This window comes from Melospiza melodia, chromosome 3 (assembly GCF_035770615.1).
Source record: "Melospiza melodia melodia isolate bMelMel2 chromosome 3, bMelMel2.pri, whole genome shotgun sequence".
NCBI lineage: Eukaryota > Metazoa > Chordata > Aves > Passeriformes > Passerellidae > Melospiza > Melospiza melodia.
Genome location: NC_086196.1, coordinates 29,650,967 through 29,673,256, shown reverse-complemented (window position 1 = coordinate 29,673,256; position 22,290 = coordinate 29,650,967). Strand labels below are relative to the sequence as shown.

Genomic DNA, 22,290 nt, shown 5'->3' with positions numbered 1-22,290 from the left:
ATAATAAATATTAAACAAGCATTTTTTAAAATAATAAAAATACACTGCTTGTGAATACTGGTTAGTACTTCACAAAAAGCACAGAAAAATCCTTTGAGCAAACTGATCATCAGATCATTAGAGACAGGAAATAAATTCTTTGGTTTCTGTCTGCTTGCTGTTTACTAAGTGCTGTTTACTACAGTGGCACTTTGTGGCAGGTGATTGTTAAAATCCCTTCAAAACTCATTTAAGTACAATTAAGTGAAAACAGTATAAGCTTTTTAACAGAAAAGATATCAGAAGTACCAGAGGATTTTTTTTTTTTACATGGAATTTATTCTTGCTGTTGGTGTTTCCAGTGACAAAAGGCTTAATTATATCATAGAATGGTTTGCTCATTTTTGCTTTACCTTAGAAAATTTCAGATGACCAAGGCTGATCTGTTACAATTTCACAGGCTCACAAGAAAGAGATATAATTTTAAGGAAAGCTTCTTCGTTTAAATGTGTTCCTTAGTCAAAACAAATTCAGTTTTAAAAACAATAAAAACTGTAACTAGAACTTCCTCTCTTGCTGTCTTACCAAATGTCATCAGCAGGTACCTCTCAGATTCTGAGGAGGCTCTTTGGGCCAAGGTAAGCTAGCTTCCTTTTTTTTTTTTTTTTTTTGTTGCCTTCTACCCCAGCAAAATTAACAAGGCAAAACCAACAGGGAATATGCAGTAAAGAAAACGAACATCAAACAGATATTTGAGTATCTGTCTTCCACCTTTAAACAAGAAAGAAATATGATATGGCAAAGCGAGGCAAGATTCACATGCCGTGAGCCTCTCCCACATAGTGCCCAAGATGCCCTCATTCAGTTTTCCAGTTCTTCTTTGTTATAGCAAAATGTGAGGGATTTCTAAATCCTGATTTGGATGCATCCCCCCAGAGCAGAGACAAATCAACAATTACTGAAGCAAGGCAAGTTGTTTTCAGTTTAGCAGGTTTTTTTCTAAGCCAGGCTTGTGGTGTCATTTAAAGTTTGAATGCTTCCATTCTGTGAGAAGACCAGTGGCTTTTCAATAGCAAAAGATCGAATGATGTTAATCAGGCAGTGTGACCTAATCCTCTAATTCAGCTACCTTTTTACATTAAAAAATGTTCTGCTCATGTAAGATTGATTTGCTCTTAAATTGACTTTTTATTCCCCAAAATGTGCCTGTCTAAAGTTCTACTCTTGGCCCTGTAGATCCATTACATATATAAGATAAAACAACTTTTTCTTAATTGTGAAGGTTTAGATAGGCTAATCCTAAGGGTTCTGATAGAAAATCTCTTGCTAATCACAGAAAGCCCAAGATGTTATGCAATAGCAGCAAGAACATTTTTCTTTTGGGTAGTGATGCCACTGGTTAGCTACACTGAACAGGGACGGTTATTGCTGACTACTGGACTCCTACCATAAGTGTATGTTCTCCTAAGCCTTCTGATATGGAGAGGAATGCTTTACAAGGGCATGTAGTGATGGGACAAGATGGAATAGCTTTAACCTGAAAGAATTAAGTTTAGGTTAGATATTAGGAAGAAATGCTCTCCTGTGAGTGTGGTGAGACATGGGAACACGGTGCCCAGAGAAGCTGGGGATGTTCCATCCCTGAAAATGTTCCAGACCAGGTTGGATGGGACTTTGAGCAAACTGCTAAAATGGAAGGAGTCCCCACCCATGGCAGTGGGGGTGGAAGTAGATGATCTTTAAGGTATTTTCCAACCCAAAGCATTCTGTGATTCTGTGCAGTCTCAGCAGGAGATGTCCAGCCCTCGGCACAGATATCAGTGCACGGCGCCTCTCTCAGGTGCCTCTCACCAGCTTTGACTCCCCACACAAGGGAGAGTGGGGCTCCCTGGGCACAAGGACACAGTGCAGCATTGTGAGGTGCATGGCAGAGTGAAGGGAGCCACAAGGCACATGTACTCTCACTCTTGAGGTTTGCACTTCTGTACCTTTAATGAAGACTTCTTGCAACTGATTTTCACAAGCTAACTATACAGTTGCTAAGATTGCCTCAGACAAAGGAAGATATTATAGTCTGGAGAACTAAAATGACCATTTATAGTGTCTGGCAGGTGCTCATCAATTGTGTGGCTATTAGGAAGGGCATCAAGGCTGCTGTTCCTTCCTGATGAATCCGTGATACACAATCATTTTGCCCTGTCCACTGAACTACACAACATTTTCTTTTCTTTTTTTTTTTTTCCCTCCCAGATGGTACTGAATGAATCCCATCAATTAATTACTTTTCCTGAAGATATCTTGCCAATACAAGGTTTACTGTGACCATGCTGGCAGAACACATAAGGGTTTTCAAAACCCAGTGCGTTATCATTGGTGCTGCATTATATAAACCCCAAACTGATTATGCTCCACCATAGGAGTAATTACCGGGTCTCCTCCCAGCCACCTGGCATTTGGGGAGATGATTTTCACATTACTGCACCAAGTGTACAAAGCAACTCCTCTCCCCCAGAGCTATTTCTTAAAGAAATGGAAGCACAATTTCAGTCTGGCATTGGGTAGCAGCAACTGCGGTTGAAGCGGAAATCTGTGGGCAGAGAGCGCCATCTCCAGCTTATAAATCATAATTACTCTGCGGTAACCAGCTTATTCGGGATTTCTTTTTTGGAATTGCCATCTGTTCTGGCAAAAGATGGAGAAGAAAGCCAGCTGAGACTGATGAAAGATTGAGACTTAAGCCTTAGCACTACCTTAATATCCTGTAGGGAGACTTTGCTAATCCTTGCTGAAGTTTCTGAATTACATAAAAAAGCTGCTTAAAATTGCATGGAGCTGATTTGTTTCTGTTTTCAGGCTACTTACTGAAAAGTAAAATCCTGACAGAGCTAATAGTTGTACTATGCCAGGGTCCTCCAGCCTACTGAGAGTCCATCCATTTAACACTACACGAGATGCATTTGATAGGTACTTGGAAAAGCACATAAACTATATATATAAGTACTGTCGAAGAACGACTGGGTGGAAAACCAGTGTCAATAAGCAATATGCAAAACCAGCACATAAAGTGCATGCAGAGGAATTATGTACATATAAATGCTACAAAATTGACAAATATTACAAAAATTACACTGAGGCCAATGCCTGTGAGTCCAGCCTCGTGATTATCGCTCAGGTGTTCATTCTAAAGGAGGTCCAAAGAGGACATTATGAAACAAATTACTCACATAGAAGGCAGATAGCCCGGACAAAGCATGAAATTCTTATTATGGATGGTTTCAAGAGCTGTCAAGACAAATCTGCAACAGGTGTGTGATTCATTTCTACCAGAAAAGCTGTACTGCGACACCCAAGGCATCTATGATTGTGTACACAGGTGTAAAGGGGATAACTTTCCTGACCCTTATTGGTTTTTATTGTGGGAAAACAGCCTTGAAATGGTCACTAAAATGTTGTCTGGGCTTTATTATTAATTTAGGCGTTTAAATATTTACACAAACGAAAGTAAAATACTCTGCCATCTGTTGATAGCTGGCAAAACTGCAGATGTTCTTTCCTGAAACAGACTGCATCATCACCACGTTCAAACCACTATCCGCTATTTCAGCCGAAAAGATAAAAGTAGTAAAGAAATGCAATGTATTTTGAAAATCTACCAATTGTCAGGTAAGCCGCCGTGTTATCTATTCAACTCATAAAAGTGACGGATGTGCTTGCAGCAAGAGTCCACAGAATAATTTAAAACTTATCAGCATGACTATTATTGATAACTATTCATTCTTCTCGGAACAAGAAATGAGTTTGCGCTGCTCCTTTTTTTCTCTTTTTTTTAATTTTTTTTTTTTTTTTTTTTTTTTTTTAATCACGGCAAAGGTCACCGAGATGCTCCGTTTTGACGGAGCTATTCCTGCCTTTCCCTCCTCCTCCCTGCTGGACCTCAGCGGAAGAGAGGACAGGACACGCCTGCCACCTTCCCTTTCCCGATCCACTCATGCCCGTGAGCAGCCCGGCTTCTTTTGCAGTCGCAGCCCGTGTCGTTCTTTTTTGTGGTGAATGAACCCCGAGCAGCCGGAGCTTGGGGGACGGGGTTCCCCCACACGCCTGCGCCCGGGCCCCTCTGCGGACGCGTCCTGGCAGGAGGAGGAGGAGGAGCCGCGGTCGAGCCCGTGCTGCCGGCGGCCGATGGCGGCGGGCGGCGGGGTCGGGCTGCTGCCCTTCCTGCGGCTGCTGGGGCAGCTCAAGGTGGGCGCAGGGCAAGGGCCAGGCGCGGGGGCTGGGACCGGGGCCGGATTCCCTCGGCAGTGCCCGGGCTGCCAGCGGGGCCGGGGCTGGCGGAGGCCGCCGTGAGCCGGAGCTACGGCCCGCGTTGTGCCGGCGCAGCAGGCCCGGCCGAGCCGCGGCTACGGCGGGGACCCGTGGGTGCCGCCGTGTCCCGGCCCTTGGCTGCGGCGGGGACCCGTGGGTGCCGCCGTGTCCCGGCTGGGCCGAGCTCCTGGCCGGGGACAGCCTTGGTGGGCCGGGCTGGGCCTTGGGGCAGGCGTTCGCTGCGAGCATCAGAGCTCTTCGGAGCGTGGAGGCCGTGGTGGGGCGGATTTTCTGCTGGTGTCTCTGAAACGACGGCCTGCAAAACCGAGGGGTTTAACCTTTACAGTGCCATTGATACGGTCGTATCCGCCCAATAATTCTCTTAACAAAAAAGTGGAAAATGTTATATAAAGTTTAAGAAAGGCTGCAACCAGCCTTTAGAGTATACGAAGGGGGATAAATTCTTCAGTCTCTTAGCCTTTTGGCTTAGTTGGGCTCGATGATGTCTGCGGCCTTTTCCAGCGTGACTGATTCTGTGATTCTGTGACACGAGCAGAGAGTACCGCGCACGGGATGGGTGTACAGGAACGTGGCAAAGCCAGAGAGCGTCTCCGACCACATGTACAGGATGGCGATGATGGCTTTGGTGACTGAAGACAAAAACCTTAACAAGGACAGGTGAGACTGCCTCTCCTTATCACGACCATATGTTAATGTTGTGGGAGAGCTGCAAACAAAAGGCTAAAGAAGCTGTCGTCCCATGTAAGAGCTTTTAAATCACACTGAAGGAATTTGAAATCCTTTCCCCTCTTTTCCCTCTATCCTTTGGACAGGGTCCTGTTTACCTGGTCGTTTGAAAGGGGGTAAAAACTTTATTGCTTAACTGTGAGTGTTGAGGCAAGTCCTTAGTGCAGAGGCTCAAAGCTGGTCTTCTTTCAAGTAGTAAATAAACAGGCTGAAGACCCTTGTTAAAAAACAATGTCAAGCAACAAACAGCTGTGTCAGAGCCTTGGACTATTTTGTCGATTTTGACAGACTGGAGGAGCACTCAGCAGCAGTAAGGAGCCACAGAAAGCCTCTAGGATAGCAGAGAATGCTCTAAGAGCTAACATGAAGGCTTTTTTGACTATTCTGCTGCAGACTGGCATAGCTGCAGAGCTGTGAGTGACAGATTATATGCTGAATTTGGGATTGCTCCAATCAGATTACCTTCTACCAGTTGCAGGAATAATGTGAAGTGTATAATGTAGTTAATTACCACAACATCTCCAAAAGTCAAGTATACTAAGGCTAAGTACATTACTTTTGAATATTATGCTCTGGTACACAGTGTATTTATACTTCAATCTACATTTACAAGCAGTAGAAACTAGAAATCAAAAATCAAAATCATGTCAAGGTGGAAAATAATTCCCTTCACAAAAACGTGAAAAATGTTATATAAAGTTTAAGAAAGGCTCGAACCAACCTTTAGAGTATATGAAGGGGGATAAATTCTGCAGTCTTTTAGCCTTATGGATAAGTTTTCAACTTAAAATGCTGAAAAACTAATTATTCTGTCCCTCCTTCTTGTCAGATGCATACGGTTAGCTTTGGTTCATGATATGGCTGAATGCATTGTTGGAGATATTGCTCCTGCAGATAATATCCCAAAAGAGGAGAAACACAGGAGAGAAGAGGTATGAACATAAGGTGTGAAGCTGCAGCTGCAGAGCATTCTGTGTGTTTTTGTGTTCTGGTGGTGATGAAGGAACACCCCAAGCAGTCACTGGCATTGGCATTGGACAAGCCTGCCACAACCAAGTAGAGTTTGCAGCTCATTGAGATTTTTGTACCTGTAACATGACCAAGTACAAGGTTATGGAAGAATCTTGGAAGTAATCTTCACCTTGGACCTTTTGATAATTTGGTCTTTGTTTCTACCTTTGTTTATTCCTGAACTAGCTGCAGTTTTGGTAAGCCTGAATGAGTCATGTTCAGCCTCCTTCCCGAGAGGAGTAGGTGCACTGAGTAGGATGGATGACAGTTCATGTCAGATCTTGTGTGTGGTGCCAGATCATGAGGTTGACAGAGAATTCATTTAAACCTGCACAGAACCTCAGATGCAGGTGTCTCCTCTGTTACTGTTGTGATTCTTTGAGTGAGCATGCCTAGAGTCACTTTATTGCTGACCTTGCACTTATCCAAACTGCTGGGTTGTTGTTTCTGGTATGTGGCATTATTTGAAGAAAATGTAAACCATTTCTGTAGCCACAGCTAGAGGGCAATGTCATGCCTCAGAAAACTCTTTAGAGGCTTTTTTCATTCAGTGTAACAACACACAAGGAAGTATATTAAAAAAAGAAACACCAAAATTACAGTCAGTAAAGATAGTACTTCAAGGATGCTAAATGCACCTTAGATCTTTAATTTCCACTTTCTTAGCAAAGAACTTACTCCTAGAGTTAGTCATGGCCCCCAGCCCCTAGTTTTAACCAGATAAGCATAAAAGGGGCCCCCTTTTATGGATGATGAATAATCACTGGAGTGTTTGTTACACTCTTCAAAGAGCTTCAAAACACTGGACAGAGAAAACCTCTTTACTGGAAGCCTCTAAAGGTTGTTGTGTCACTGAGGATCAGCCTTCAACTTTAGTCTCATTTGAATTTAGGCAAGAAAAGAGATTTTGATGCCTAGGTACGTTTAAGAAATTTTCTTAAGTATTTGCAGCTTCTTCTGCTCCCATTTCAGTCGGTGAGGATTTTGTGAGAAGAAGAGTAAAGCATTAAATATTTGGGATGACTCTGAAATACTTTGTTGTAAAAATAGACCATGGGTAGCCACTTCAGGAGGTGGCTTGAGGTGAGTTATCAATACTCTGCTTCCACTGCAGAGTTCTCCTTTCTTCTGCTTGCTCTACAGCCAACATTGAGCTGGCTCCAGAGTTTGCTGCTTGTGCAGTAACTTTAACCAGTGAGTCTCACCAGCACTAAGGCAGCAGAAAATGAACCTGATTAATAAAAGAAGTTTTGGGGTTTTTTTGGAGGAGAGAGGTTGTTGTTTGGAGTAGGGCTTTTTGACAGGTAAGTCATTTTAGCCACCTAACCTTGAAATCTGGTGAGTTCCAGAGCTGGAAAGAGGTGAGAAGGAATGAGACCTTGATGCTTCAGTGGTGGCAAGCAATTTGGAACCATATTGTGGCACTATATCCTGTATATGAAGTGGAGAAACAATCATGGCATGAAGCCTTTGTCTTGCTTGTGATGTTGGTTGTTTTAGAAGCAGCCCTTCATGTTACTGACCAAACAGTAGAGATGGCACAGAAATGAGACTGATCAACTGGGGAGCACAAAGAACATGCAGAACAATTTCTGGGGTCACAAGTTCTGCTGGGAGCCTCCTCCAGTGCGAGCTTCCTACAGGGTCACAGCTTCCTTTGAGTATCCCCGTGCTTCGAATCCTCCATGGGCCCCAGGTGGATTTTGGCTCCACCATGGTCCTCCAGGGGCTGCAGGTGGATCTCTGCTCCTCTGTAGGGCTGCAGGGGCACAGCTGCCTCACATGATCTTCCTCACAGGCTGCAGGGGAATCTGCTGTGGCATCTAAAGCACCTTTTCCCTCTCCTTCTTCTCTAACCCTGGTATCTGCAGAGTTCTTCCTCTCACTTCTCACTCCTCCTGGGTGAAGTTGCACAGGGCTTTCCCCTCCCATTAAATATGTTATCCCAGAGATGCTACCACCTTGCTCTTGGCCAGAGCTGTAGCCAAACATTGCCATGCCAAAACAATACAGGAATTTGCTGTGTAGTGGGTGTTTCTGCTAGCTTGGTAACATGTAGATAATTATTCAGAAAATTTAATGATACGAATGTTGCTCAGAAAATACATAAATCGAAATGGCTTCTTTTTTTTCAGACAGCTATGCAACAGCTGACCCACCTTCTATCAGAGGACCTCAGAAAAGAAATCTATGAACTCTGGGAAGTAAGTTTGCATTCTTTTAATCCTATGTTAAAATTCAGGGTGACCCATTCCCTTCTTCCCATTTACCTGTGAAATTGTGCCATCTCTTATTTTGACCTCAAGAAAGTGAGATTTATTTGCTTAGAAGATAAAGCCTAACAGTATGAGTCAAGGTCAATTTTGGATCATTTTCAAACAGAAAGCCTGGACTTTGATGAAATTTCCATCTTCTGCCCCTAGCCTCTCTGAGTTCCCAATCAACTTGTCCAGGGCTTGGTTTGTACAGCTAAAGGAAAGGTTTGTCCTCTACAACCAGCCCTATGAATACAAATTATATATTATTTTTATTACATTATGACTTGCATTTGTGCTGCCATATGCAGCTTTTAATACAGGAAAAAAATAATGGTGGGTGATGGTGCTGTGGTTTATCTTCTGCTTTTTATGCAAGTAATATCTGTGGCTTTCATTTCTTTCTAATAAAGTCCACTAGACCAAGATACTTAGTAGTAACTTAAAATTATTAAGTAAACTAATGTTTAAACTTAAATGTGACCCAAAAAAATTCACTTTTCTACAAACACCGGAGATTTCTGGTCTTGGATTCTTTAAAAGTTTGTATTAGAAAGTATCTTTTGTGTTTGAAGGTGATTTAACCATTTTTATGCAAACCCATGCTGTTAATTGATAAGATCTCTTATACTTGCAAATGAGGGATGATTAGATTATTTCCACACAATTCAAGTTTATAATTACTGTGCTTTATCTCCTCCTGACATACAGTCACATGGAGGAATTTGAATCCACAACCTCTTGTCCAAGCATTCTGTGTTTCTTGGACTATATGCTCGGAATCTGCATCTTACATTCACAATCTTTTCTACTTAGAGGGAATTTAAATTCCAAATACTGGCATCCAGTTTCTGCCTTTTGCTACAACACCCTGTTTGTGGTTTTGTTTTAGGTTTAGGGTTGTTTTTGGGTTTTTTTCCCTGTTGTAGTTGGGTAGTTTTTTGGTTGAACAGGCAGTGGGAATGGACACTCAGAGCTATATTTTAAGTTAAAGGGGGTTAACCAACATCATCAGATACAGGAAATAATATGTGTGTATTTTTTTAGGGAGTACTGGTTCCTTCTCCCTTGAGAAACTGTTATAATTGAGGAAAATGAGGTTTTGATAGATAAGGTTAGTTCTGTGTAATTGGGTGTTTTTCTTTGTTGGTCTCAGTCTTTTCCAGTGACATTGTAAGAGCCTGTTCAGTATGGAGTCAGTTCTTTAGCATGTTAGCTTTTCATCATTCTCATTAACCATTATTTAATATGTGCACACTTTTGATAGTTTGGTCTTTGTTTTTACCTTCAGGATTATTTATTGGCACTGTGTCTGCAATTCATTAGCATGAGTGCAACCCACCTGGCAGAGAGGGTACCCTAGAAGTCCACTATTCACATGTAGTCCCTCTAGTGTTAAGTGGAACAACTAGTTGTTCTTTAAGAAGAAAAAAAAAGAAATAAAGAAAATAAGCCTCTGATAACCTGGTGTGCTGTTCTTCTCTCAGCTAGCCAGAGACATTTCCCTATGATTTTTTGTTTTGGTGAGTGAAGGTGGTCATGGCCCAGAACTGAACAGTGCTGAGCAATACAAGATTTCTTCACACTCTTAGCAAGTGAAGAAATCCTTCCTGCTCTGCCCTGCCCTTGTCTCTGTCTCTCTTCGCTTTTAGCTTTACAAGGACTGCTGCTTTACAAGGGTGGTCTTGGTGGGTACCTGGCGAGTGTCATGTAGGGGAGAGGCAGCACAAAGATGCTTCAGACATATCTTCACTTTATAACTTAATCCCAAATATATTTGAAAAAACAGTAAAGTAAATGAGTCAGCACGTTTCAGCTCTGTCCTGCTTTTTTATTCTCAAGTGCAGAAGCACGGGAATGATTTTTAAAAGATGGCCTGTGGTGCTGGAGTGTTTTTCCAAAGTACAGTTAGGGTTTTTCCAAAGTACACTGTTATTTCAGAGTCTTAGCCACCTGTGGGGAGGAAACAGTAGGTGTTTGTTTCAGCACTGTGCACAGTTGCACATGTAATAGCTGATGTTTCCTGAGGACAGTGTGAGCTGAGGTGTGAATAACATCGGGTGTATAGCACAGAGGTTGGCAGCAGATTGATACTCCCACCTGATTGTTGGAGGTGAAACTGACTTTTACAGGTGAACAGCCCTACTTCTTCTTTTCTTGAAGTTCTTCTTTGTAACGCTGCCAAGAGTTTGTTGTCTTTGAGGGACCCTCCCCCCGCAAAGAGATTATAAAAAATAGAATAGAAATAAATAGGTTTAAGAAAATTAGTAGTACTTAAAGAATTTAAAAATGAGGCAAAGCTCAGGTTGAAAAGAGAAAAACAAGATAAAAACACTGAAATGAAATTTATTATTCAAATAATGATGAAGATGTAACTGAAAATTCAAAGTACCATTGAAATCTATATAGAATAGTAAACCAATCAATTATGGCTATTGAAGTCTGGATTTCTGACTTCAAAGGTAAAGTAATAAGCCTAAGAACAGGCTACAAATAGTATGCAAGACAAGGAAATGACTGTCACACTGAGCATCAGTGTGCTGGAATTACAAAGCCAGTGTCTTTCCACTGTGAATGACACTCACACCACAGTTGTTATCATAAGATGCAGAAAGGATTGCCAGGTTCTGTGGTCAAAAGGCAAACCTCTTCCTGCACTCATGCTGCTCTGTGGAAGTGCTGTGATCCACAGGTGCTGTGGATCTGGGAGCTTAGATGGTCCCAGTGTGCACTTTGGTGTGATTAATGGTGGTGGGGATGATGAATTGGGTCAGACCTGCCAATGGCGTCAAGGTAACCTGCACAGAAGAAAAGCCCTTTCTCCTTTGGTTTTGGAAATCAGGAGAGTCAGGACAACCTACTCATGAGGCATCTCATAAAATGCAGTAGATTTGGAAAAGAGAAAATGCAATGCCAAACCTGTCTGCAGCCATCACTGGAAGCAAATGACAGCAAAATTGTTCAAGTTGAGTAGAAATTTGAATCACTCATAAATACATACTGATGATGACTGTAGAGAGGGAAAAGATAGCAGAGAGATTAAAGGACTTGAATTCTGAAGGGGAGGAAACCCCTTAACCACTCCCTGTCTCCTAGGAGAGACATAAGGACATAAGCAGCTCAGACAGATTAGAGCAAAAAGATTAGGCAGGAATGTCAGGAGAAATATAAAGAACAACTCCATATAGAAACAGTAAGTGGTGAGAAAAGTGCAAAATAGGTCTTAAAAATAGGTGGTGACAGTGCATAGCACACACTATGGTAATTAATAGCCTTAGCCAGGCCTGAAATTATCTTTTGACATAAAATACAGTTAAATCAAACCTATTTTTTAACTTGTGTGTCATGCAGAGTTGCCTCCATATCATCCCTGATTCACCCAAAACAATTGGTGTATTGAGTTTTATATTACGCAAAAGGTTGTATTTTACATCCCACTGCATTTAATATAAAATTGGCGCGTATTTTAAGTGTTTTGCTGACCACTGTGTGTTTGTAAAAACAAAGAGGAAGATGTAATTGTGCTGAATATTTCTGGATTGCCTTGTACTAGTGAAGAAAGTTCTAGATATATAAAGAGATTTTAGTGTTCTGTTTCAGAGTAACAGAATTATTTTCTTACAACTGCGAATCTTTTCAGGAATATGAAAACCAGTCTACTGCAGAGGCCAAGTTTGTAAAGCAGTTGGATCAGTGTGAGATGATACTGCAAGCATTTGAGTATGAAGAGTTGGAAAAGACACCTGGCAGACTGCAGGATTTTTTTGATTCAACCGCTGGTAAGACATTTGGCTTTTTTTCTTCCTCTTTCATAAATGAAATATATAATTCCCTTTTTTTTTCCTGACAGACATTCAGAACAAGTGAGAACTAGTTATTTTGCTCATTGCTCAAGTCCCCTAATATTCCTGGAGAAACTTGATGCATTGTGAACATACCTGACATTTATCTGTAGGTATTAAACCTGAATTTAGTTTATGCCAAATTCTTTTACATCACTTTTCACCTTAGAGAGAGGCTCAGCTTTCATTACCCTTGCATTTGTGTAAGGATCTCCCTGAAACATCAGAGTCTTCATAAAGGAGTCTTCAGTGTTCAGCCATGCTCTGAGAGCAGTTTGTCGGCACTCTGTCAGTGTTTCAGGAACCAGTGAAGTAGGATTTGTTATCCCTAAGTGAGCTGAGTGACCAGCCCAAGGTTCCTGTGAGAACCACCTCAGAGAAATTATTAAGTTCCAACTGTATTACTTTTTATTCTATCCACTGCTTTTCATCCTTTGCAGAATATACTGGTAGTTTAAAGCAGAGATAGGTAAAATAATAATCTTTATCATTTTGGCAAGATAGTTGAACACCAGAAGAGGACTGTAAGTAACTCATCCTGTCCTGGGAAAAAAACTAAAGATAGATAAACTCTAGGGATAGGAGAACCAGCAGTCACCCAACAGAGTCCCTGACAAGTCCCATTTATACTTTGGTGATTCCCCAGGGAAGTAATAATCTCTCTGTAAGACTTTGATAGCAAAGGAGAAAAAAGGACAACGTGAACGAAGCTGATAATGCTCTATTTTCTAACAGATGTCTTTGCTCCCCTACCAGAATTTAACAACTTGAATTGGGCTGGTGCATGAGTAGAGCCTGCAGCATGTACCCGAAGCGCACCTGGAACTGGAGTGGTTTCCTGTAGCACGATACATAGTATAGATTATCTTGGTCAGGGTGTATCCCTTTTTCAGCTCTTAAATGTCTTAATAGAGCACAAAATACAAGCTTTTTGTGAAGAAGGGGTGTAGCTACACTTACTCCATAGCTGGATTGAACTGGGAGCATTCACTTTCTTAAAAGAATAATTTGACATTTATTCTGAGCCTAAAGTGACATCTCTGCTATTGTTCCAATTCCAGCCTTTCACATATGGCAAAATGAGAGCATTTTTCATTAACCTTCCCTTTCTTTTGTTTTGCAGGGAAGTTTGTTCACCCAGAAATACTCCAGCTTGTATCTCTGATTTACATAGAAAGGAAAAAAAGAATAGCTGCCACATCTCATCCACATTCCTGAGGTGTTCCTAAATGCTGTAGCCATAATAAATACTTTGGTTTATATTCTGGTCATTATTTTTTGTCGTCTAACATCACTATTTCTGCTAGCAGATTTTTTTTCCTGTGCATTCACTGCTGAGAATCCCAGGACCGCTTAGAGGGGAGCAGGTAATGTAGTTGCCTTCCAGATCAGAGGCTGTGTCAGGGAACAAAGAATTAGTGCATTTGGGGTTCTCCTTCTTTTTAATCAGCCTCTGATTCATGCAATCTCAGTTACAAATAGATTCTCCACTGGGGAAGTCCATGTACATTTAAAAATTAGTTGATTGCAATTTAGTCTGGTCATGTAATGCACTGTGTGGGGCAAGTGGTCTTGTTCTGTGAATTTCTATGTATGGATTTAAGTACCTTCAAAATGGGTTAATATCCACTCAGTGCTACACAGAAACGAGACTAATGAGCATGTGTCTGTAGAAGCTCTTGACTGAGCTTAGAGATGAGATTTCTTTGGAGTGCATCAGCCTTAAATGATGGTGCCTAAAACTGGTAATCTCATTAATTATATTTTCTCAGTATCTTCTTTGTTTCATACATCTTTTCCCCTGTTCATGTGTTCTATCAGGGAATGGCACCAGTATTTCCATGTCTATATTCCTCACTCCCCCTCACCCCAGACTGGCAGTTTTACAGACTCCTTCACAGGTAATTAATAATCACAGAATACCTGAGGTTGGGAGGGACCCTTGGAGTTTGTGCAATCTAATGCAGAAGTCTGTACATCCATGTGGAGCTGGCTCCCTTCTCCAGGCTGTGGCACGCTGGTAGCAGTTCTGCCATAAATGAGTTTCTGGCAGAAGTAGACACTAATGTAGAAGTACAGAGTGATTGTAAAGTAAAGCTGCAGTGGTGGTAAATGCCATAATGAGGCCAGTGTCTGCACACCCAACTGCTGAATTGCGTGCAGCTGGAGATTAGGACAATGCCATGATTGCCAAATAAGCAAAATTTGCACCGGTAAAACTTACCTGGTAGAGACTTGGAGTTCTCTTCTCTGTCTTCCACCTCATGTCCAATGAAGCAGCATAAAACTAAATTCAGTTGTCATATCCTTTAAAGGTAGGTAGTGTATTTGAACACCCATTGTCAGGCACCATGACTCAGGAAATGCCTTCTTGACACAAACCTCAGGGGCGTGACTAAAGCTCCCCAAGTGTTCCGTGGCTGGTGCCTTTCCTGGAGCACAGAGTGCTGTGCAGGGTTGCTGGGAGCTTCTTGCCTCAATGGCTGGCACAGAGCTCAGAATCTGCAGAGTGAATTGGTCTGGTTCAGAGGAGATGCGAGGTGCCTGCTCTGCTCAGGAACGCCCTGGGGCAGCAGTCATGCCCTGTGGCAAGCCTGGAAGAACAGGTTGTGCTTTGCTGAGCTGATTAGTGGTTCTTGGCAACAGATTGCCGTACTGCAGAGGGGGATGGAGTGGGGCCCACTGAGCTTTTGTCAGCATTTTTATTCCACGTAGATGCACACAAATCACAGTGCCCGTTAGTTTGCGTTGAATGCTGAGAAAGCTACAGATACATGGAAAGGCAGAATTGAGAACATTCTTGACAAACCAGCAAAGTGGCCTGAAGGGATGTTTGGTAGAAACACACCCAGCACAAACACTACCCTAAGCAGGAACAGTCCATTTGTGTGGCATAGCAGGAGGCTTCCCCATTCTGCAGGGGACCGAGGGGACAGCGTGGAACCCCATGCACAGTAATCACAGAGTGGTTTGAGTTGGAAAGGACCTTAGAGATCAAGTTCCAGCTCCCTTGCCAGTGGCAGGGACACCTTCCGCTAGATTGCTCAGTACTACTGGTAAACAGAGTTAAAACATCACAAAGGGTAAAAGAAATTTATTTTTAATAAGAATATCAAGAACTTCATTTACACAAACTAAGTTGTCAGTATCTTCCATTTTAAATAAATTCACATTTATGCACAAAACCACGTAAAATAAGCTAGAAAATTGTCACAAGAATGCTAGAAAAACAATTAGGTTTGCTTCCATGCTAAAAATCACACTAAAGAGGCATGTGATATAAATGTCCAAAGTTAGCCTATATCCAGTAGAACATTACAAAAGGACTTTCAACTTTGTAAAAACTAACAAAAGCCACACAAGAAAAGAACAAAAATCACTTAAAGCCACATTTTCTCACAAAATTTTAAGCAGTCTGTAATGTCAAACTCACTAACACTGATTTAAAGCTTTGGCATATGCTCAAAAAACGCATCCATTCTCAAAGTAGCCAGGCTCCTTTCCATCCTGTTTACTGATAACTGTGCCCACCTCAGTGTGTGGTGAGCTGAGCAACGCAACATGCGGACTGACACGTGCTCACTACACAGCAAGATAGTGTCACAAATATGCTGCTCTTTCCTTAGAAAACATGAAAAGACTGCAGCTCAGAAAACATGCTGAATGAAAGCTGAGAGATGTCTGGCTCTTGGTGACTGAGCAGGGATAATGCGGTTGGTGGAACTAACATCCTGGAGCGAAGCACAGCAAAATTTGACACCAAAAGTGAAGTTTTTATTCATTCTGTTCATTGTCAGGTGATGGGATCTACGCTAGCAGCTCTGAAGGCATGGGCTCTCTAACCTATGGCACGTCTGAAGCCAAATGTTTGGTTTGTATTCATTCACTTAAGGCTGTATCTTGACAGAAGCTCATAAACATATTTTCCCTTGGTTTTGAGGGGAAGATACAGAGGCAGAAATATTAGAGGTTCCCTCCACTCCACTTGGTTTTCTAATTAAGTTCACTGCCAAGTCTTACCAAACCAAAGAGAGCAAGCAATGGTGCACATTTTGAAACTGAAACCTTTCTGGCCAGAATGATTACCTGAAATCAGCAGCTGTGATAGGTTGTTTCTGTATGAATAACCAAGTGTCTCTTCCTGCCCTCCTTAACTCTGCTGCCCAATGGATGTAGGGCAATGCCAGACCGTACCACCGAAGGAGAAACAGCTTTTTGTGACAGTAAGTGATTTTAATTCTGTTAGGAAATAGATGATGTACAGACACTCACTCCTGAGCAAAGGGCACCTGGTATGGATGGTAGACAGCTGGTGTATGGGCTACTGCTGGCAGCTGAATGCTTTGCACAGCTCTAGGTCCATCTGTCTGATGTGGCGCTGAGAGGGAAGCCAGAAACCAACAGATAGAAAAAAAGGTAAACCAATATAAATAAGAAACAGAGACTGGGAGATTGTTAGAGGGAAGTCACACATAACTGAAAACTATTTAGCCACTTAACACAGAATTTAGTGCATTATAGCCAATGACTTGTATGTGGTTTTGATGATATACAAAGTACCTGGTGAAAAAACGGCCCATCTAAAATAGAAACAGGGAGAGGAAACATTTCTCCAACACAAGGCCAGGATGGCAATTTTCCAAAGCTGACAAAACCTTGTTGGGCAAGTTGTGTGGTGAGGGAGAGCTGAAAACCATTGTCTGGGCAAGTCTCTGAAGAGAGGCATGTGGGGCTCAGGAGGGCCTGCTGTTTAACACTGAAGCTCTTCTTCACTTTCAGGGAGCCGGGTACCAGCAAGGGAGCTCTGAGCACTAGCATGGGCTGTAGAGCTGAGAACTTCTTCAAAACTGCCTCCCGTGTGGCTTGTTCCACCAACCTTGGTCTGAAATAAGCAAACAGAGAACAGCAAGATCCTCTGCCCACACTGAAGCAAATCCCATTTTCCAATCCACCCCATGGCCAAGGAGAGCAGGGAACTGTTCAGGCAGAGAATGCGTAGCGATGGTTCCTTAGAACAACAGCTATAAAACCAGTCAAAGAAAGCAACTTCTTTACTCCACAATTTCTAAACTAGGCTGCCATCATAAGATTTGACAGTGGTATGTCTCATACGCTTAAAGGAGTCAGTCCCTAAGTAGATCCCAGGCAGGATCCTAGACCCTAGCAGTAAACCCATTGGGGTTGTTCACCTGAGTAGCTCACATTGATTTCACTGCTTTTTTTCCAATTCTATGCAGGCTGGAAAAGAGATGGATACTAAAATGAACTGGTTCATTTGCTGAGTGGCCCACATGCCAGCTATAGCAACACAGCTGCTTGCAAAATTCATAAACCACACTGGGATTTTGGACAGCAGAAGGAATGTAGTAACCAAAGGACCTAAATCCCTTCAGGCACTTGTAGCTGCCTAGACACTGCAATATAAAACTGCCAGTGGCATTTTCATGGGAGAAGGCAGAGAAGAGTTACCAAAGTACATTGATCAAACATATCCAATGTGCTTGCACATCTACTTCCAGAATGCTTCAAGTCACTGAATTTGTAATAAGTATTAAAAATAAAAATCAGTAAGACTAAATCTTTGAAAAAGAAGTTCTCTAACAAAGATAGAGCTGTATCTAAAGATTTGGAAATTTTCAAAACTAAGTGATGAAGAGACAAAGCTGTTGTAACTAGGTTGTCTTGGTAAGAAAACATTCTTTTGTGGCTCTGCTTACTGATATATCTGCTCCAAGTTGATTCAAACCCGAAAATAGGGCAAAACCTTTTACTCCATCCTAGAATTGCAGCAGAACTCAAAGACAAGCTGACATTTTTTTCCACCTCTCAGCCACTGAATGCTTAGGAAGATTATTTTAATTAAATGAACCTTGTGTTCTAAGTTTCCAAAGGGTTAATCCTACGTAATCCTGTTTCTTTAGCTAGCACAGCAGCTTACCTAGCTTGAAAGTCCAATAAAACATTTAATTCATCAGAGTTCAGATTTTCAGCAAAATGAGGCACCCTTGTCCTGTTTGATTTCCAGGGGACAATGAACGAGTATACTCTCCCAAGAAAGGTACAACCCAAAGTCCAGACTCCAAGAGAAAATAAAATCTAATTTGAAATTTGACTTCTAAATGTTATGAAACCTGAACATCAGTTTTGGCAAACTGTAGAACACTGTAGGATCACTGAAGATTTGTAGCTGATACAGGAGTTGGAAAGATGATAACACTACTGCTGTTCTTTTTTTTTCAGGAGCCTCTCTGGGTAGTTCTTCACTTTTTGAGACCACAACAAAACCCTAGAATTGAAGGGTAACTCCATGATTTCTCCCCCATTCCTGGGTCTTTCTAATCTTGGAAGCCTTGGAACAGAGGTAGGAAAAAGGAGGAGCAATGCTGAAACATTCCTACTTGTCTGCAGTCTACCCTGGTGGCACCCTAGATCCATGACTCCAGCTACCCTTCCCCACTGGCATGAGGAAAGAAAAGAAAAAGAAAAGGCAAATGAAAAGAAAAAGAAAAAATACAGAAAGAAAATATTTAAGAAAATGTGAGTTTGTCAATAAAGACAGACAATTAAGGTTTCATGAGATATGGAGGATTATTTCAGACTCAGAACTTACTGTATTGTCCTGCTTAATTACAGATTTCTTAAAGGATGATCTAAGAGCACTCTGAACACAACAGGCATGACAAATACTCTCCTCTAGAACACCTTTGCTTCATCAACAAAATAAGATCAGGCTTCTCAAGCAGATCACTGTGAGCAGAAATGGTCTTCAGAGCTGTGCAGTTTGAATTACCTTTTTCTATTTCTGAATGACACATTGAGATGACTGGGAACAGACACTCCTTACCATCACTACTTTTGGCATTTCTGAGACCACTTGCTTACTTTGGCAGGCATCAGAAATAATTGCTTAGCAACAAAGCAAAAGAAAACAATTTCTTTGCATATTGCCTTCGTTTTCCATTAGTGCTCAATTACATTCTTGATGGAATAACAAACTAAATCAGTCTCCTGTACAAATGATAAGGACAACTAAGCTGTCACACTTTAACACACACAGGAATGCAAACTCTGCCCCTAACATTTACCTTAAGGCTTGTGACAGTGGTTTCAACCTTCTCCTCAAACGATTTGAAAGTTGGAGAATTCCTAGGAGAAAAAAAGTTGAAGGGAGGAAAAAGAGTCAGTTGCCAACATCATGGGATAATTCCACAGTTTGATCAGTTCTTGCCAGGCAACACTGCCAGCACAGAATGAAGGCTGGCTGGCAGCACAAGGCTATGAACACTCACTTGTGCTCTGTCAGTCAAATCCAATTATGGTAATCGGATGAGTACTTTTTAGCTACAAATTTTCAAAAGTAGAACCTGCATAGTAATTGAAACCAAATTACAACTGGCCTGCCTACTCTATGATACATTTGTCATGTTCTCAGAAGAACAGCCAGACAATGCTGCCTGTAATGCTGCTTTTCTATGGCTTTATCCATTTGTATTGTTGCTGTAAAGAAAGAAACATTCTTTTCAGCTGATAAGCAAGTTCATAACCTACACTATTAAAAAGATGCCAAGTTTAATGTCCTAAGGTCAGGAAGGAGATTAGAACCACATGGGAAGGGGTCCCAAATGTCATTGAGGAATCCTGCCCTGCCCCCCCACCCTTCCCTGTGATTTTGTCACTGCTGTTTTCAAAGACAAAGACTTCAGAGAGAGACTGTGTTCCTAAGGTGCCTTTCTGACTAAGCTAAGCTTTCCTCTGCCTTCACCCAACATAGTGGAGACTTGGACAAGTCTGCTGTGGGTGATGGGGACCTTCTTGTTCTCTGCTCCTTGCTTGGCACCTGAGAGCTCATTTAAAACATACATTGTGTTTCATTATTAGTGAATACTCTGAAGCTCAGGCCCTGTTGTCCAGCACAGTTCCTCGCTCTGCAAATACATTTATATCATATCCCTCATCAGGCTGATTTAAAATGACCCCAGTTTAAGGGAAGGACAAACAGAAGCCAGTTGAAACAATAATGCAAATTTAGTTTCTGTTATTTAGATGACAGATTTTTTCATAGAGCAAGAAGGGTCAAAGGGAGAGAGAAACTCAGTTTTACAACTTATATGTGATCCATAGGTCACATTGGTGAATGCTGCCTTAAACTACCCACCTGCTGAAGTTGAATGAATTAGCATCCATCATTTAGTTGTGAGTTTGTTTTTCATGCATGCTTGGCACAGAGTAGGGACAGTCATGAATTTAGAGGCCAAGGGAGTAAAAAGAAAGCTGGATACTAATTTTATTGAAAACAGTCAGAGCTTTACTTGAACAGACGTCAATATTTGGCTGCAGCCAAGTAAAGTGTGATTATAGCCATTAAAATATGAAAGCACTCATGTAAAATCCCTCCATAGGAGCATGATCCAAATTCTGTTGGAGTGGAAAGCATCTCTGACGTTAATGGGCTTTGGATGATGTTCTAGAGACAGCAAAACAACTGAATTTCAGATTCAGTAATACAAACCTGATAACAATCAGCTACCCAAATACATCTCAGAACTGCTTCATTTACTCAAAGGCTTGTAGAACAGATTAAGCAGTTAATACAATTAAAATGAAAAAAAAAAAAAAACAAAAAAAAACGAAACAAAACCACAGCTAGCCTGTCCTGCAGCACTCATCTACATGAATAACATTAATTGATTGAAGTGAGACTTTTCATCCAACTAAAAACTGCAGGATCAGGATCAAAGTATGCAAATCCCCCCTCATTACTCTGTTGAACATCACCATAGCAAATAGAATGTGGGTAGCACATTACCTCATTGCAGGCATGCTTATGGAATGGCGAATAGAATAGCTGTGGGATGAAAGAAAAACATAAGAAAAAAAAAGCTGTAAAATCTCATTTCCAATATGATTATAATGTATTTTTTTAACTTAGCTTTAAATGTACATATACATATAGTCAAGACAGCTGGTACTCTTCCTCTTCTGATGGCAGGGGCTTGTCAAACTCTCAGCACTAAAGATCTTACTGCCACATTCTCATGTCAACTGACCAGCAGTGGGGCTCAAAAGAATGATGCAAAACAGCTCCTGGCAAAATCCATTTAAATGGTGCAGACCCTGGCTATCTACAGAGACACGTGAAAGGGCACAGAGAGCCACCTCCATGTCCCGCAGTGACAGAGGACGAGCTCTGTGTTGGGCAGGAGGGATACACCCCAGGTTTGTGCACACCAGCAGAGCTGGTTCAGCTGACTCCTAATCTCAAAAGGTTGCTGCACAGCTGCTTACCTAAACAGGTAAAGAGGTTTCTTCAGCCAGAAAAAGGCTGAAGAAAAGAGCTTTCTTCAGCCAGAGAGGCAGCACTCTCACATATCGGCACCTCTCTAGGACATTTCACTTCCTCTTTCACTCCTCAACTTTACCAAAGGTATGGAACTATTTTCCACAGCTCTCATCCAGCTCTCTTTTTGACACTTCCCTCCTCAGACTTCCCAGCAGCAGGAGTATTGGAAAGTTGTAAGCAGAGGATGGTGCCTCTGCATCACTCAAAGATCTCCAAGTCACGCTGCACACCTTTAGACCTCGAGATGCCACCCACGCTGACTGCTTGACTTACATGAGCCAAATTCGCCCATTTGAGACACCAACTCTGTTCCCACAGCATCACCTGTTCCCTGCTGCTGGGAAACATCATGCCTGGTCGAAAATAAGAATCTTTACTTGAAGCTTAAGAACTTCCCATAAGGACATTAAGCAGTTTAGGTAAAGTGTGTGATGCAAGAATGTGTCTTTTTCCAAAAACCCCTGCATTGCTACTTTCAGTGTTGACTGACAGCTGCAGCCTGGTCTGACTGAGAACAGGGAGAGCTTTACTGTAAGCATCACCAGCACTTGGCTGCAAGCAAAGCATGATTATAGCATTAAAAAATGAAAGCTCTCATACAAACAGCACACGTGTTTGTTATAAACGACACAAAATCAGAGCAGCACTGAGTCTACATACAGATTTGCTTTTAGAGATTAAAGATTCACTAATGGGGGTGGGGAAGGGAGGGAAGAGATATTTGGCAAGCAGGTGGAATAGTGAGCTGTAATACAAACTGTTTGCTGTTGTATATATTTTAAGGCTTCTTCTAAGATCAGATAGACAAGAACTG

The 22,290-nt window shown here is 41.8% G+C and overlaps 2 protein-coding genes across 5 annotated transcripts in view; one reads left to right on the top strand and one right to left on the bottom strand.

Moving 5' to 3' along the window:
- The first annotated feature begins 3,524 nt into the window (after positions 1-3,524).
- Positions 3,525-13,396, top strand: HDDC2 (HD domain containing 2). The gene is made up of 7 exons (XM_063151105.1): positions 3,525-3,642; positions 3,850-4,218; positions 4,838-4,959; positions 5,858-5,960; positions 8,175-8,243; positions 11,935-12,073; positions 13,260-13,396. Exons 2-7 carry the CDS (start codon positions 4,030-4,032, stop codon positions 13,352-13,354), a joined length of 717 nt encoding a protein of 238 aa, XP_063007175.1. The 5' UTR covers positions 3,525-3,642; positions 3,850-4,029; the 3' UTR covers positions 13,355-13,396.
- Positions 13,397-15,215: 1,819 nt separating this feature from the next.
- TPD52L1 (TPD52 like 1) overlaps positions 15,216-22,290 on the bottom strand; it is a 49,952-nt gene continuing 42,877 nt past the window's right edge. For all 4 annotated transcript variants that reach the window (XM_063151108.1, XM_063151106.1, XM_063151107.1 and 1 more), the window contains 3 exons: positions 20,943-20,981; positions 19,222-19,282; positions 15,216-17,018 (listed from right to left, as the gene is read on the bottom strand). In XM_063151108.1, the coding sequence (XP_063007178.1) occupies positions 16,887-17,018; positions 19,222-19,282; positions 20,943-20,981 (232 nt within the window). In that variant the 3' untranslated portion in view covers positions 15,216-16,886. The remainder of the gene's footprint in view (positions 17,019-19,221; positions 19,283-20,942; positions 20,982-22,290) is intronic.

Bases quoted from the DNA above. Each gene is read 5' to 3' on its own strand.
- HDDC2 (XM_063151105.1), top strand. From the start codon at position 4,030: ATGAACCCCGAGCAGCCGGAGCTTGGGGGACGGGGTTCCCCCACACGC. The intron at 4,219-4,837 runs GTGGGCGCAGGG...TGACACGAGCAG, and splicing joins GGCTGCTGGGGCAGCTCAAG to AGAGTACCGCGCACGGGATG. The intron at 4,960-5,857 runs GTGAGACTGCCT...CCTTCTTGTCAG, and splicing joins AAAAACCTTAACAAGGACAG to ATGCATACGGTTAGCTTTGG.